Here is a 15,798-nt window from a genome sequence, read left to right as displayed (position 1 = left end):
AAGCAAGCTGTTCACATAATATTTCTCATGCTTTGTGGTAAACCAATGCAATTTTTTCCCCTTAGTGCATGCATTAATACTAGGTATTGTTTATACATTGAAATGTATGAGCCTGTGCGAAAAGTAACTCAATCGTACTGTCACAGGCCTCTGTCGCACTCGTACACAAAATCACAAAATGTAATAGAAAAGGCTTTAAATCCTCCCCACTCCTCCTCTGCATTTTCTTCAATTTGAACACTGCTTATAATAACAAAAAGTAAAGCTAAAGTTGCAAATAATATGTCATGCTAATTATACTCTTATTTTCCTTGCAGCTTCAGTTAGAAAGAGTAAAGGATGAACTTAGCCTGCAAAACTTCACTCTCAAATCTAAATTGGCAGAACTGTCCGTCAGAATATCAGATGTTGGCCTCACGTACAGGCTCGAATCATCAATCCAAGGGGATGACGATCAGCGTCTCAGAAGGAAGAGCACATATAAAATTACACACGACAGCCCCGAGGTTCGACAATTGCGAGAGCTGATCCACGAGTTGCAGACAAAGGAGGAAGACTACAAGCAAAGGATTCACGAACTTGAGTTAAAACTTCATAATCTGAAAAACAATTCTGAAAATGAGATTCAAATGCAGCACCGAGGTAACCTTGAAAGGCGAATGCGACAGCTGGAAGAGACTCTAGACAAGTGCCAACAGAAACTAGAGGCAGCGGAAAGATACCTAGTTGAAAAGGAAGAAGAGTACGGGATGTTGAAACTGGACTTTGAGACCATCACCGATGAAAACAAACGACTGAAGGATGACTTGAACAGGTTGCTGCTGAAGGACAAAGAACAGTCGAGATCTTTGGAGAAGTTGATACGTATGGAACGAGAGCTGTCTTCTGTGTGTGACGACAACAAGAGGTTGCTAGAAGATTACAACCGAGAACGTGTAATGAGGAAAAGACTTCACAACCAGCTGGAAGAACTGAAAGGGAAGATACGCGTCTACTGTAGAATCAGACCTTTATCTGAAGATGAGAAGCGAATGGGAGAGTGCATGGGATCAGATTCCCCAGATCCCTATACGGTTTCTGTGAGAGGAACTCACAGCAGAGCTGGTAGGGAATTTCAGTTTGACCACGTGTTCAAGCCAGAAGACTCTCAGGACAGTGTATTTGCCGATACCAGTGTAAGTACAGTTTTGTATTACTTTTTCCATAAGGAACTGAGGTTAAGGGTTAATCTTGAATCTATAAGGCAGAAAGCTAAGCTTGCTGCTAGAAACATTTCAAGTGTATGCATATGAAAAAACACACATGCACATGATACCATGGATATCAGATGGTGTAACATTGTACGGAGGATGATTCCAGGCATTTATTCAAACGTTTCCATATGGATAATATTTAATAAGATCATTTGTAGGGAGGGAGGCGTACCAGAAGTCTATGAAAGTGTCAAAATAAATTGAGTTTTTGTGATATGATACATATCACAATGTTGTTTCATATGTACATGTGAAAATAAATTGATGTGCGATGTACATGTGGAAACTACAATAATGGAGAAATATTTTGATTGTTACACTTTTATTACAATTTCACTGCCTAAATTTGTATTCATTCCATTTTTAAGAAAGTAGTCCTGTGTAATGTCATTTATTGATTGATTGATTGATTGATTGATTGATTTAGTTTATTTTACTTCGCGTTTTGTGCCTCTTGGCTAATTTTGCGAAGATGGGGATGAGTGATGAAATGATGAAATTGATGAATGGACATTCACAAACAACCAAACCCGACCGGGATTCGAACCCGGGACCCTTGGCGTCGCAGCGCGATGTGCTAACCACTCGGCCACAGGGTCGGGCTAATGTCATTTATTGTCCAAAAGAAAGGATCATCATTTGGTTCTCTTTAGGCACACTACAATTGTCTGTGCAAGTCACAATAACAACAGTAGATGTATTATTAATATTAATTGTACTATCTGGTGTACATTTATCAGTTTTTGCTGTGTCATCGTAATCTACCTTCTATTCAATGAGAAAAACAAACCATATTTGTGACAGCACCACACTTTCCCTTCTAATTTGCAATATTTCAATTTAACCATTTTCATTCATCCATTTTACGAAATAAAAATTTCACACAATGCTTAACAATAATACGCATCTCCTCAATAACAAGTAAGCACAAACACACTCTAACATAGACAATAAAAATGAACTTAACAAGGTTGTGAGTCAGCTGAGTAGTTGCTGTCTACACTCCAGCTGCAAGACGAATTACGTCCACACAAACCTTTAAGTTGTTTCTGCTGCGGCAAATTCAGGCCACATTGCATGTATTGTGAGTATTAATTGAAATACTTTGCACACTCAGATACAAGTTTCAAGCACAGAATTTTGCATGTTCAATATGAAAGCATGCTTTTGGAAACTTTCCATCACACTTTTCAACTTTCTCCTTTGATATATTTTTTTTTATATATATATAGAATTACCATAAATGCTGCTGCTGTCTGCACTCAAAATCCGAAGCAAATAATCATTATAACTATCTTTCCTGATAAATAACTTCCAATATTTATTTTACAAGATTTTGCTCAAACTTCTTTCAACAGGATCTCATCCAATCAGTATTTGATGGCTACAATGTGTGTATTTGTGCATATGGCCAGACTGGAAGTGGAAAAACCTACACGATTCTTGGTGACGAATCCAATCCAGGCCTTGCACCCAGGACTTTCAACAAGGTCTTCCAGCTAGCCAAGGACTATAGAGCAAGATTTGATATTAATGTGTCAACATATATTTTAGAACTCTATAATGATAAACTGCTTGATTTGCTCAGGCCAGAACATAGCGTTGAGGTAAGATGGAAACATTTTTTTAGTTTCACATGCATATTTCTTCATATGAATCTTATATTGTGCAAGATAATATTTAATAATGTTAATTTTCCAGTACTTGAGGTTTGTTCACATAACTTTTTAGATCTGTAATTAGCTAATTATCATATTTTCATGTTAATCACATTGTTTTCTTTCGTAAGTTTTTCATCAAAGAAGCACTTTGGTATATTCATATCTGATTGTAACTTTGCACATATTTATCTATATTTCTTTTGTTAACACTTGAAAAATAAAGGGTATAGGAGGATGGTATACCTTAGCTAGGAAGATTTTATTCAAAGCATCCCCCTACCGATTGGTGGATTTAGATGATGTCGTTTTATCGCAACGAACAAAAGAGGATGTCTAGCAACATAAAATGTAATCGTTTAACACAAATAGGCTAATCGGTACTGGATCTATTTGAAACTGAAATGTGCCACCACTGAAAATTGAATCCAAAACAATTTGATTACAGGTCGACATTGTTAATGTACAAATAGCGTTAATACTTGCCAGCAGAAGCGATGATGGCGATACCAGTTTGGGCCTTCCTGAAGAACTGATTAAAGAGGCCTTACATAAATTGAGTCTTAAAATGAATTCCCTGCAGTTTCTACAGTACACTAGATATTTACACATGAAGAAATCAAACGAGATTTCAGCAACACTGTTGGTATGCAAGAAAAATCATTAAATGGAATAATAATAATAATATGGTTAACTTTATCTACATTGTGATGAATACTATAAAATTCGTAAGGTATAAATTCTTTGTACTTTGCTAAACCATGGGTCTTAAGAGTCTACCTTGGACCCTGTTTGCTATAAAGGAGGCTCTTGCACCAAAATAGACATTGTACTTGTTACGTAGATAATTTTGCAAACTGTTGTGTGCATTGTTAGCATCATATTATTACTTTATTTGTCAAAATCAATTTGTTTGATGCTCGACAAACAAATAGGAACCCCTTGAGTAATGAACGATTCCTTCAATTACAGTATCATTAATGTTTCACAGTAATTTCCATAGTCTTAATGAGGGGAATTTTGTATGCTCTTTAGCTTATGGAAGAAAGTTTCCTTGATGACCGTGGTATGAAACCCCTTTACCTTCCCTCAGCCATTCTTGCCCTGTGGGATGTGAAGATGTTTTGAAGATAATCTGGAGTCATGTTCGTATGGCATCTTCCACAGTTGCTCGTAACTCTTGCATTGTGCGATTCCAGTTATTTCGGACTGTCCTTGATGAACTCCCAGAAGTGAGATCGGGACTTCTTGGAGGTCTGGCTAAGGTGGTGGATAATCTTTAGAACCTCTTCCAGTCCAACTCCCGGGGAATGTATTTTTCTGGTAATGGCACTTGCAATGCAAATTATGCCAGAACATGGCATAGAATTCAACTGTGCTAAGAAAATGACTGTCCCCATCAGGGGCGCCGACTTGTCAAAATTATTGGGGGGGGGGGGGCTTTGATCACTGAAATAAATGAATGAATGACTCACTTCCTCCCTTTTTTAAAAATAAAAATTATGTCTTCGTATAGCAGTTTTTAAGCAGCTATTATATTCCTCATGCAAATTAAATGTAACATGAAAAACGTGTGTCTGCTCATTTGTTTTTTAGATAACAATTAACATTTTTATTTAAAAGTGGGCTATGTATTTACATTAAGAGGCCAACATAACAGTTTTATGCCGGCCTCGGTAGCCGAGCGTGTTGGGTGGTCGGCTCAACTTGCTTTGATCCGGAGGTATCGGGTTCGAGTCCCGGCGAGGGCATGGGTGTGTTTTAATGTCCGCAACAGACTTGTAGAGAAGGGACATGTGATGGGTGCAAAGAACCTTAGTTTTGACGTACCCATAAAAATAGCGAATATTTACAATATTTAACAGTTTTATTTAATTATTTACATAAATGCTAACACAAATTGCAGGCAAATAGTTCTACTTTTTTGTTCTTGCTACAATATTTTACTTTTTAAATTTAATTTTGCAATAATAAATAAACACATAGCATGCCATGATTTAGCAATAATGCATTTGATCATAGTCGTTCCCGCTTTCGCAATACAGACTTTTCATAAGCTTTCCTTGCGTACTTTACTGCAAGTCAGTGTTAAATAAACTCGAAGACTTTAGAATTATTTTCCCCTTATTCTTTGGACTAGATGAAGAGATTTCGAAGATAACTAAATATCGTACATATCAATATTGCCTGAAAGTCGTGTTTACGACCTCAAATTGTTCAGAATTCACTAAACAACATACTGGTATAATTGTCATATCACCTCGTTAGTTTGAAACTCCTTTTAGTAAAAATGTGAACAATACTCATAATTATATACTTACTGTTAGTATATAGTAATAAGTCATGTGTTTTGCAGTCTCCGTTCATAGCGCCCCCCAAGTTGATGGTTTAGCGGTGCAGTCCCCAAAGTTGATGGTCTGGAACATTTCAAATGTGTATTTCAAGTTAAGTTCATGTGGCACAATTCAGAGTAAACTTTACAAGAGAAGCAAAATAATACATTAGAGCCTCTTAAGCAAAATTATTTGAGGGGCTCTGTCCCCACATCATTGACATTGGGGGGGGGGCTCGAGCCCCCCCAAGCCCCATGGAGTGGGTGCCTATGGTCCCCATCCCGATGTTCTGGACTCTTAAACTATCAAGTATGTGTGCATATCAAGCATTCAACCATGACCATTGTAGTGTCAAAAATAAAAGGGGGAGTGTGACCACTCTGTGCAAGGTAAATTAATTGCAGGAAAAAGGTGTTTTTTTTGTTTTTTTTTATGATTTCATAGTTTCTAAATCTTAAAATTATATGGTGCAAATCAATTGAAGGGTGACAGAAAGGAATGTAAAAACTACAGAGGAATAACACTTATGTTCCACTCAGCAAAGGTGTATGAGAAAATATTAGAGAAAAGAATAAGGGAAGTAACAGAGCTGAACATGAGAGAGGAACAGTATGGATTTAGAAGAGGCAGATCAACAGTAGACCTGATATTCACCAGAAGGCAAATGCAGGAAAGGCACTATGAATATGGAAATGATTTGATTATGGCATTCCTAGACATAGAAAAGGCATACGATAGCATGAACAGAACAAAGATTTGGAAGGCTCTAAGAGAGAAAGGAGTCGAGGATGAGATAGTGTGTAGAGTGCAGAGCACATACAAGGCCAACCAGAGCTGTGTGAAGACACCAGTGGGAAGAACAGAGTGGTTCAGTATAAGTACTGGACTAAAACAGGGAAGTGCTCTTTCCCCACTGCTCTTCACAATTACAATGGATGCAATTAACAAAGAGGTGGGGAAGAAGATAGGAGAGGAAGAGATGAAGGCCCTGTTGTTTGCTGATGACTTAGTAATATGGGGAAATGGGGAAGAAGAAGAAGTACAGAGACAGCTTGATAGTTGGAATGAGGAAATCAGAAGAGCAGGAATGAAATTCAGTACAGAAAGGAGCGAGGTGCTAATAACAACAAGAAACAGAGCCAGAAATGAACCAAGAATAAAGATGGACATGGAAGAGTTGAGGGAGCTTCAAATATCTAGGAAGCATAATTGAGAGAACTGGAAGAATAAGATTAGGAGGTAAACAGAAGAGGACAAATGAGCGATGGACTATATCAAAGCATTTGAAGATTAATGTGGAACAGGGATGTACCTATGAAATGCAAGAAGGTAATATAGAACACATACTATGTGCCAATAATTACGTGCGGAGCAGAGACTTGGACAATGACAGAGAGAGACAAAAGAAATATGCAGGCAGTGGAGATGAAATTTTTAAGGAGTATATTGGGGAAGTCTAGAAAGAATAGAATAAGGAATGAGGAGATCCCACAGACAGTGGGTGTGGTGAAGCTTCAGGACAGGATAGATCAGGCACAGATGAGATGGTTCGGACACATGAAGAGGATGGATGCAGAAAGACTACCAGTAAGAACTTACAATGCACAAGGAGTGGGAATAAGGCCAAGGTGAAGACCAAGATGTCGATGGATAGAGCAGATAGCGGAGAGTGTTAGGAGAAGAGGACAAGATTTGAACACTGTGGAAAGATAGGAGTGGTGGAAGACCAGGAAAAAATGGAGAGGGTTAACTTCTATGCCGACCCAGCCAGAGGCAGGAAATGGTGAAGGATGTTGATGATGAAATCAATTGAGAAACAAGTACATACATTATTTTATAAATTAATTTTTACGAAGTAATACTTTCTATTTAATGCCAGATTGCCATACTAACAATGATTGTATGAGGGAAAGTAAAAAATTATCTGCAGTTTATAACTTTCTTTAGGTTGATTACACTGTCATCAGCACTCGAGTGCTAAAAGATGGTACTTTTGAGGTTAAGTGGCCGAGGTTTCATATGAATCGCTACATTTTTCTTTCTTTTTTAACAGAGTAAACATGGCCGCTCTGCTGGCAGTGTGCACCAAGGTAGAACAGAGATTAATGATCAGTTTCTCTGCTCCGAAGGTGTGTCAGGGGCTGATATTAATCGCATGGATTCATTACAATATGGGGACAGTGATCTACTGCGTAGAGGTGTGTATGAGTGGATCGAGCCTGCCCCGTGGCAGAGTGGTTAGAACATCACTCTATGATGCCAGGGGTCCCAGGTTCGAATCCTGGCCTGGGCATGGATGTTTGTGAGTGTCCATTCATCAATTTCATCATATCATCACTCATCCCCATCTACGCAAATTAGCCAAAAGTGGCACAAAAAGCAAAGTTAAATAAAGCCAATCAATCATGAGTGGATCGAGAGGTTTAAAAATGACCGGACAAACATGAAGAGGGAACAGTATGCCTATCAACCTCCACCACTGACGGGAAGATTCAACAAGCTCTGGCGAACAGACTGGCAACAGGGTGGCATTCGATGAGGTGCCATGCTCTCTGCAAAATTAGGCATCAGTGGCATGCCCGAGTGGGGGTTGAGGGTTATAACCCCTTCCCCCTTTGGCCCAGGTTTCCTTCACAAAAAGAACGTCTACAGGAGGATATTATTAGAATAATTAAATCAAGAAGACTTAGGTGGGCAGGCCATGTGGCACGAATGGGAAAGGAAAGAGGAGTTTACAGGATTCTTGTTGGGAAACCTGATGGTAAGAGACCTGTAGGAAGGCCAAGACGAAGATGGAGGGACAACGTTGAGATGGACCTAAGGGAAATCGGTAGGGATGGAAAAGAGTATATAGAACTTGCTCAAGATAGGGAAAGATGGAAGGCCTGTGTTGCTGCAGCCATGAACCTTCGGGTTTAAGAAGGCTAGAGAGTAAGTTAGTTAGTTACAGGAGGATAAGATGGCAAAATGAAGACAGAATACTAAAGAAAGAATACATAACTCCCCCTCTTTCGAGAATTCTGGACACGCCATTGTTAGTTGTGGTTCTGGATGCAAAATGATCCATGACATGCTTCACTAATCTCTGTTTTTCCTTGGTGCACACTGTAAGCAGCACGACCATGTTTGCTCTGTTACAAAAGAAAAAGAGAAATGGATTAATTAATATGAAACTTCGGCAACGAAACCACAAGAGCACCACCTTTTGGCACACAAGTGTTGAAGGCAGTGTGGCCATCCTAAAGAAAGTTATGGTAAAAAGTGCAGATAATTTTGACTTTCCCTAGTAGCAACCAATCAGTACTGACAAAATGTTCAAATTGGTCTAAACATAGATTTGTATATATATATTTTATATACATGCTTGGAATAATCACATTCTTTTTATTCAATGATCTTTAATCCGATTCCTGACAGAAATGTTTCATAACATGTTTTTTATGCAGTAAGCAATACTGACTGAGGGTTTCTTGTGATTTTTCTCACACACTCCAGATAAATGCCTGGATGAATTATTTAATGAAGTTCACCATGACATTTTTTTGTTCCTTCTTACATTTTGGATTGAGATGAACCTTATGATATCAGTAGGGTTGTATTTGTAAGGTGGATAAGAGACAATTCCTCTCTCTGAATGCTGTATACCTCTCTGGTTGCAATATTTTATCTATTTGGGGATGCTATAAATATAATATCACAATCCTTCAAAATAAGTTTCTGGAAACCTCTTCCATCCTCATGAATACAACACTCTGTTTAAGAGATTGTTAAAAGAATCAACCAGTCTCCCATGTGGCACATATGTGGGAAATACATCACAATTAAGTATATGTAATCAAGGTAGCCACTCTAGAACCATGCTAAAATTCAAGTATAATTCCTGGTTTCTAAGGTGAACTTTCCAAAAATTCAAGTTTGCAAGCAGATATTTTCTCTATTTCAACCTTACGTATTACTGCTTCTCACTATCCCACCCACACACAAACAAATATATTAACAATGTAAAGGGTCTGTATGATTCCAATGTATCCAAAAATTGTGATTCAATTCAATTAAACGGTGTTTATATATATATATATATTTAAAATATTTAATATAAGGTTCCGAGTTTACATTTGCAATTTCACAGATTCAGACTCAAAATACATCTACAAACACAAGTCACAAATTATGAGATATACTAATCTACGAAATATTGTTAATTGTATAACAATTCCAAACTCAGAGAATTCTGTTTTATTTTCCAGTGAAAAATTTGTCTCATGGTATTTATAAATATATATATACATTTAATGGGATTTGGATTAATAAAAGTCTTCAGAGAAAAATTTATGCTAAATTTCCAGAATTCAAGGAATTCCCAGTGACAATGTTACATTCTAAATTGTATCTCATTTTAATTTTTTTTTGTTGTGGAAGAAAACTTTGTGCATTTATACTGAACTTAGTAATGCAGAGATATGTTTTAGGCTAAATAAAAAGCTAACATTTAAAAAATTAAAACTGATAAACACACACATTGAATGAAGATTTGTACAGAATCCGCACAATGGAAATACAAAGATGACTAATAAAAAAAATATGTGGAAAGCCAGTAAAGCAGATAAACGATAAAACTGTTGGGATAATGCACACACATTCAGGTATTTTGAATATCCAAACATTTTGAGTAATCCAAATATCCGGATATTGGATATCCAGATAAAATTTTATATGGATCAGGCCATCCCTAGTATCTGTGTGTACATGTTAATTCATTTGCTAAAAACACAGAGCTAGTTTTCCCTTGTATATATTATGTAACCCATTAAATTGAAATGTGTGTTCCCTCAACAGGAAAGACTAGAAATACGCAGGGACCGTAATGGAGTGATGTGGGTTCAAGGGGCCTGCATAGTTCCCGTGGATGATGCGGGTCGTCTCCACCAATTATACAATCAAGCACTCTCAAATAGGCACACTGCTTCCACTCGGATGAACTCTCTCAGTTCACGATCACATTTGCTCATAGGTGTTGTAGTTGAAAGTACAAGTAGGATTAATGGTACAGTCCTTAGAGGAAAGGTAAGTTGGTGTTCAACATATCTTTCTCATCTCTGAATAATTAAAAAAAAAAGATTTCATAAAATAAATGGTTAAAGTCCATTTAGTATTTCAATACAAATTAAATTATAGAAGTTTTCTATGATGGGGTACTTACATACGAATAAATCTCATAATGTAATTTATATATATATGCATATATAAACAAGGTTATTTGAAAGCAAAAGCCTTTCAACCACCACCCTCACAGATCCTCAATGAACTTAAAGATCACATCTGGGAAGAGGTGGCTCAAATTCCTGTGGCCATGTGCAGTGTGATGTGTAATCCATCCAAAGACCGGTATGGTGTATGGAACAAAATGGAGCTCATCTTAGTAATGTCATTTTCAAATAAATCAAAATGTAGAAATTGTGTCTGTATTTCTTCTTAAATAAAAAAAAGTTGTTCATTTTGTCTTAATTATGCATGTTTTCTTATGTATTATTTTGTCTTAAGTGTGGTGATGTAATTTTGAGAGATCTGATTCTAGATTTTGCATTAAATTCTTTCAAATATTCTTTTGAAAGGTTCTGATAATTTCTACAAATGTAGAATTGATATTTGCTCTCTATATCACAAATGCCTATGGTTTTTAGTTTTGCAATACAGTTTCATTTGTTGATTCCAAATCTTTGCCTATCTTCGAAGTTGGTCTTGGGATCGTCTTGTTATGCTGTAAGGTTGATGTGGTACGGATAATAATTGTGTACCTCAACTGCAGTATATCTTCAAGTATAAATAATAATATTGATAATAATATATATTATATATTGCCGTAGGTTAAATATGTATTTATTGTTGTTTTTTTAAAAAAAAATTGTAGATAAGTTTGCTTGATTTGGCTGGTAGTGAACGAGTGTCAAAATCTGGAGCAACTGATGAGCAGCTCAGGGAGGCCAATTCCATTAACAAGTCTTTATCTTCTCTTGGAGATGTCATCTCAGCTTTGGCATCAGAGCAGCCTTTTGTGCCATATAGGTAAGCGAGTGTTTAGTCCATTATATAAATTTACAATTTGTGATGTTAAATTTTCTATCAAAACTCATGCATAAATAAAGTGAATGTTCACTTTTACAATAATCAAGTTTTATTTATAAACAACTTATAATTTAAAGCAGGCTAACCAGCCACGGTAGGTCAGTCATTAGGGCATCTGACTACCAGGGGCATGCCGTGACTTTTCGTGATAGGCAAGCGATGGGTTAATTTTCCATTTCGGTTAATTATAATTTCAAATATAATATAGGCCTACACACATCCCTACTTACAATAATGTGCATAATGGTGAAGTATCGGGCTTGAGTGTGTGAAGTGCATACATACCTAAAATCAAATCTTCGCTGCACGGTTTTTAAAAAAGAAAAACAGCCTCTCGATACAAACTTGTAAATTTCAACCATGAAGAAAATAATGATTTACTTGATATTTGAGGGCAACTGTAAATTAAATTACTTTCTTTTTTAACCCTGAAAATAATAAACATCCTACTAGCATAAAGTTTCAATCTTAAATAAACGGACGGATGTCGGTTTCTTACTTGGCTAGAATTGTGAATCATGACTTGTCTTCAGTTGGATGCAAGCGCAGATGTGATTCTGGGAACGTTCATGTCTTTGCACTGCATTATAAAAATTGCTCAAGTCACTGTAGCCTGTATAGTTCCATGGTCCTAAATTCGTATTGTGATGTTTGCCATAAAATCGCACCGTCACAGTATTGAACAAAAGACATGGCCAATCGATGGCTCATCTGGTATGTCAACCATGGTGGAAATTTCAATGTAGAATCCTACTTTTACACCAGGTACAAAAACACGACACAAAGAACAGAAGAAACAGCACAATATCACAGTAAAAAACAACACGCATCCGCAGCATCCACACTTCTAAATTAACCTTCCTTTTTTTCACCCTACCTGCAGTGTTACATACCCTCCATATTTCCGAGAAACTGACCACATGACGAATATGTTCAAGTACCGGCTGTGATTTCATTTCTTATAAATAGCATACGACTGGTGATCACTGGCTAACTTCATAATGTAATTTGTTGATTACTATAGTGTTTCAAACATGAAAATCGTACCGCGTTAGGTGGTGCTACGGATGCACAGAAAAAAAACTGGAAGTTAGCAACACTTGTGGCCCGTGTGGACGAATTCTTTCCAACACCCTTGCCAAAGACAGATGCGGTCTTGGTGTTGCTTGCCCTCAGCCTTTTTTCTTCGTGAACGGGGATGGACAGTGACCATGAAAGAACTGCATAAGTCACTCGAAAAGCGGGGAGAAAGGCAAGCAGTCCTCTTCCTCTAACGTGGTCAATCGTGCCGCATCGCCCAACGTCATCAAGGATGTAGCCAGTTTATGTTTCAAGCCAAAAGAACAGAAAATAGGGGAAATGAAAATTCTGCAATGTAAATATCTTATAGTAAATAAATTCCATTCTAATGTGTATAAAGGCATTGAAAAACACGAACTTAAGATATCAAGAGTGTTTTAAAAAACAACGCAAGCGGCGCTTGCCCCGCCTTTCCTTACTGCACGCTTCTGCTGACTACCATGCAAGAGACCTGGGTCGATCCCTGGTGGGAAAGAACAGGGATTTTTCCCAACTGTTCAAGCGGCTCTAGCGTCGTATAAAGTAGGTATCTGGAGGAAATTCTGGGGGGTAAACGCAGCCAGGGGCATGGAACTGATCATATCGCCCCCATCTTCGGCCGTGATCAAGAAAATGTGGGGCCCTAACTTCACACCCCTATACACCTTCATGGTGTGGTGTAAAGAACAGGGGAGCACTTTACTTCTTCTTTTTTTTTTGATACAGCTGTTTTATTGGGCTGATCAATGTTCCTGCCCTAAATTTTGACATTATCTTTGGGCATATCTGCACCCATGAGGTATCATTTCAAGTACAATTTTAACAAAATCTGTCCAAATTCCAATAACTACCTCTTTGAAATAACAACTCTTTTCCTGGGATCATTGAAAGGTCACGGAATTGAGAGTTGACTGTATTTAAATCACATTCATAAGTTTTACAATGGTGTTCTCAAAAATACTACTGTTCTAATGGTTCTCTGTATGTACTCAATCAAGTACAATTTATATCACTTTTGATATGAACTCCTAAGAAACTGTTTAGGTGTAAATATTGTAAAGGAAGATGAACAAGGGCAATAATTGCATATTTACCCAAGTAAAAAGGGGAGGTGTGTGTGGGTGGAGGGGGGGGGGTACAATTACCTTCCTGGCATAGAAAACTCCATCTGCAGCTTTTGTTTTTCACTGGCAATATCACGTCTAGAGCACTCAACAGGTGTCTGAAAGGGCCATCAGAAAATAGAATTAATAACTTGATTGGATGGTTCTTCATATACATTTCAGTTAATAAAACATTGAGATGTTGTTAGGCCCCTGGTGTTGGGTTGCCCAGGCCACTCTAAGCCAGAATGCCAAGGTTCTATATACCCAGTGTTTCCTCTGAACATGAATCCAGTCTTGCATCTATCCTAATAGACTATGAATCTCTTTTGACAAAAATAACATACCTCTTTTTTTTAACAATGGCCAATTCAAATGCCAATATTATAACCCATGGTGCAACAGCCTGCCTACAGACTGGCAACCTCACTCCCACATGCTTCAGCATGGGGCAATCATCCAAACAGTTACGGGGTCAGCACCACAAACCCCCAGTTGTTGTTGTAGATTTTCATGAATGGGTTACACTACTCATTCGTAGCTCCCTCCTATCCCATACACTGACCAAAATCTCGAGAAAAAAGTTGTTATGCTCTTCCCAAGGAGACTCGAACCAGTGTACGTCCCACAGACTGCATGGCAACGGTGGAGGACTAATGCCAGTATTGGAGGAGGATATTATCAGAGACGTAAGGGTTGATTTTTAGTCATCTGTATCTCGTGCAATGTACATACAGGAAAGTTTCAATATCTCCCTTGACTTATTGCTGTTAGTGCAGCAGGAGGACTGACTGCATTTCAAGCACCTTGTAGATCATCCATAAAACAGAATCTTAATTTTTATTTTAAGAGATAATTTCTTAAATAATGCATGTAATTTTTCTGTATTTGCAGGAACAGCAAGTTAACGATGCTGATGCAGGACAGTTTAGGAGGCAATGCAAAGACCCTTATGTTTGTGAACATATCACCAGCCATGTACAACTTGGATGAAACAATTACTTCACTAACGTAAGATCATCATTTAAATTCTTCAGAGAATTTCATAGGATATGTTGTATAGGTATAATGGGATGACTTAATTGCATGGCATGAATTTCCATGGTTTCGCAATGTGATTTTTAATTTGAGATTTTTAACCCTTTCTGGATGGGAAATGGCTCATCATACAATTTCTGTCCAATAAGACAGGTGGCAGGCTATAATCCCACCGCATCTCCTGTGCATGTTTTGTTGTAACCACCTCCTTCAAATTCCACTAGTTGTCATGTTTTCTTCGTTGCTGAATTTTACTTGTACTTGTTTCGAATTACATTGCACTTCCTTTTATACTTTTGACAATAATTTATATGCAAATTGTGGAAATATTTTACAAAGATTCCACTTCGGATTTTGCAGCTAGTGATGATTTTGATTCTAATAGGAAGTTTCTAGGTTATTTTCATTAATTAATTCTTCATCACTTATTGAAAATATGTTTTCAGTAGCAATATACAAAACAACAGTATATACAATGTTATATTTTTTTTTTACTTTCAAAAAAAGTCAGAAAAAACTCATAAGTGTGAGAAAATATACATAAAATGTAACCTATTATATATATATCTATTGAAAGAGAATGTGTTGTAAATTTCAGGAAAAATGTTAAATAATAACACTTAACAACATATTTTCTATGATTTTATGAAAAACAGCAAAAAGAAAAAATAAAAACATCTGGGAAAAACTTAGTTTTTAAAGGCTCATCCAGAAAGGTTTAAAATAAAAATTTATGTTATTACAATGCATTCTTTTTTCTTTCCTGTGTAGATATGCATCACGTGTAAAACAAATCACTAATGCAGCCAAAAGGATGTCAGAAAATAAGGAAATTGCAAGACTTAAATGTGTAAGTATTAAAAATTTGTTCGATGAGAGTAAGATATACTCTGTGTGAGTGTGTGTGTGTGTGTGTTTTGAGAGAGAGAGAGGAGGTTGTATTAGTTGTGTCTTGAACATTTGTATTCATTTATTTCAGTTATTCCCCCTTTGTAGCAGTGGCGAAGCATGGAGTTGCTAGCAGGGTAGGCACAAAAGTGTGATAATATCCATTAGTTGCTTAAATCTGTAAAAAGAAAGGGAAGGGGGGCTATGTCATGGAAAGTGGTTCAATGTCTCTCCAGGCCGCTTCTTTACTTGCCAGTGGTGTGACGTTTTCAAAAGTGTTGTTACCAGCCATCAGTACGATAATTACATCTTAGACGTTCTCCTCCCACCCACCAGATGTCAT

General features: G+C 37.2%; 1 protein-coding gene across 3 annotated transcripts in view; it reads left to right on the top strand.

Annotated features, from left to right (window-relative positions):
* Window positions 1–15,798, top strand: part of LOC145994734 (uncharacterized) — a 230,918-nt gene that overhangs the window by 209,692 nt on the left and 5,428 nt on the right. For all 3 annotated transcript variants that reach the window (XM_083130947.1, XM_083130949.1, XM_083130948.1), the window contains 6 exons: window positions 318–1,175; window positions 2,612–2,860; window positions 10,081–10,308; window positions 11,153–11,307; window positions 14,424–14,540; window positions 15,339–15,417. In XM_083130947.1, coding sequence (XP_082987073.1) covers window positions 318–1,175; window positions 2,612–2,860; window positions 10,081–10,308; window positions 11,153–11,307; window positions 14,424–14,540; window positions 15,339–15,417 — 1,686 coding nt within the window. The remainder of the gene's footprint in view (window positions 1–317; window positions 1,176–2,611; window positions 2,861–10,080; window positions 10,309–11,152; window positions 11,308–14,423; window positions 14,541–15,338; window positions 15,418–15,798) is intronic.

Source organism: Lepisma saccharinum, chromosome 11, assembly GCF_977018435.1.
Source record: "Lepisma saccharinum chromosome 11, izLepSacc3.1, whole genome shotgun sequence".
Lineage (NCBI taxonomy): Eukaryota > Metazoa > Arthropoda > Insecta > Zygentoma > Lepismatidae > Lepisma > Lepisma saccharinum.
This window is presented reverse-complemented; position numbering and strand designations above follow the sequence as displayed.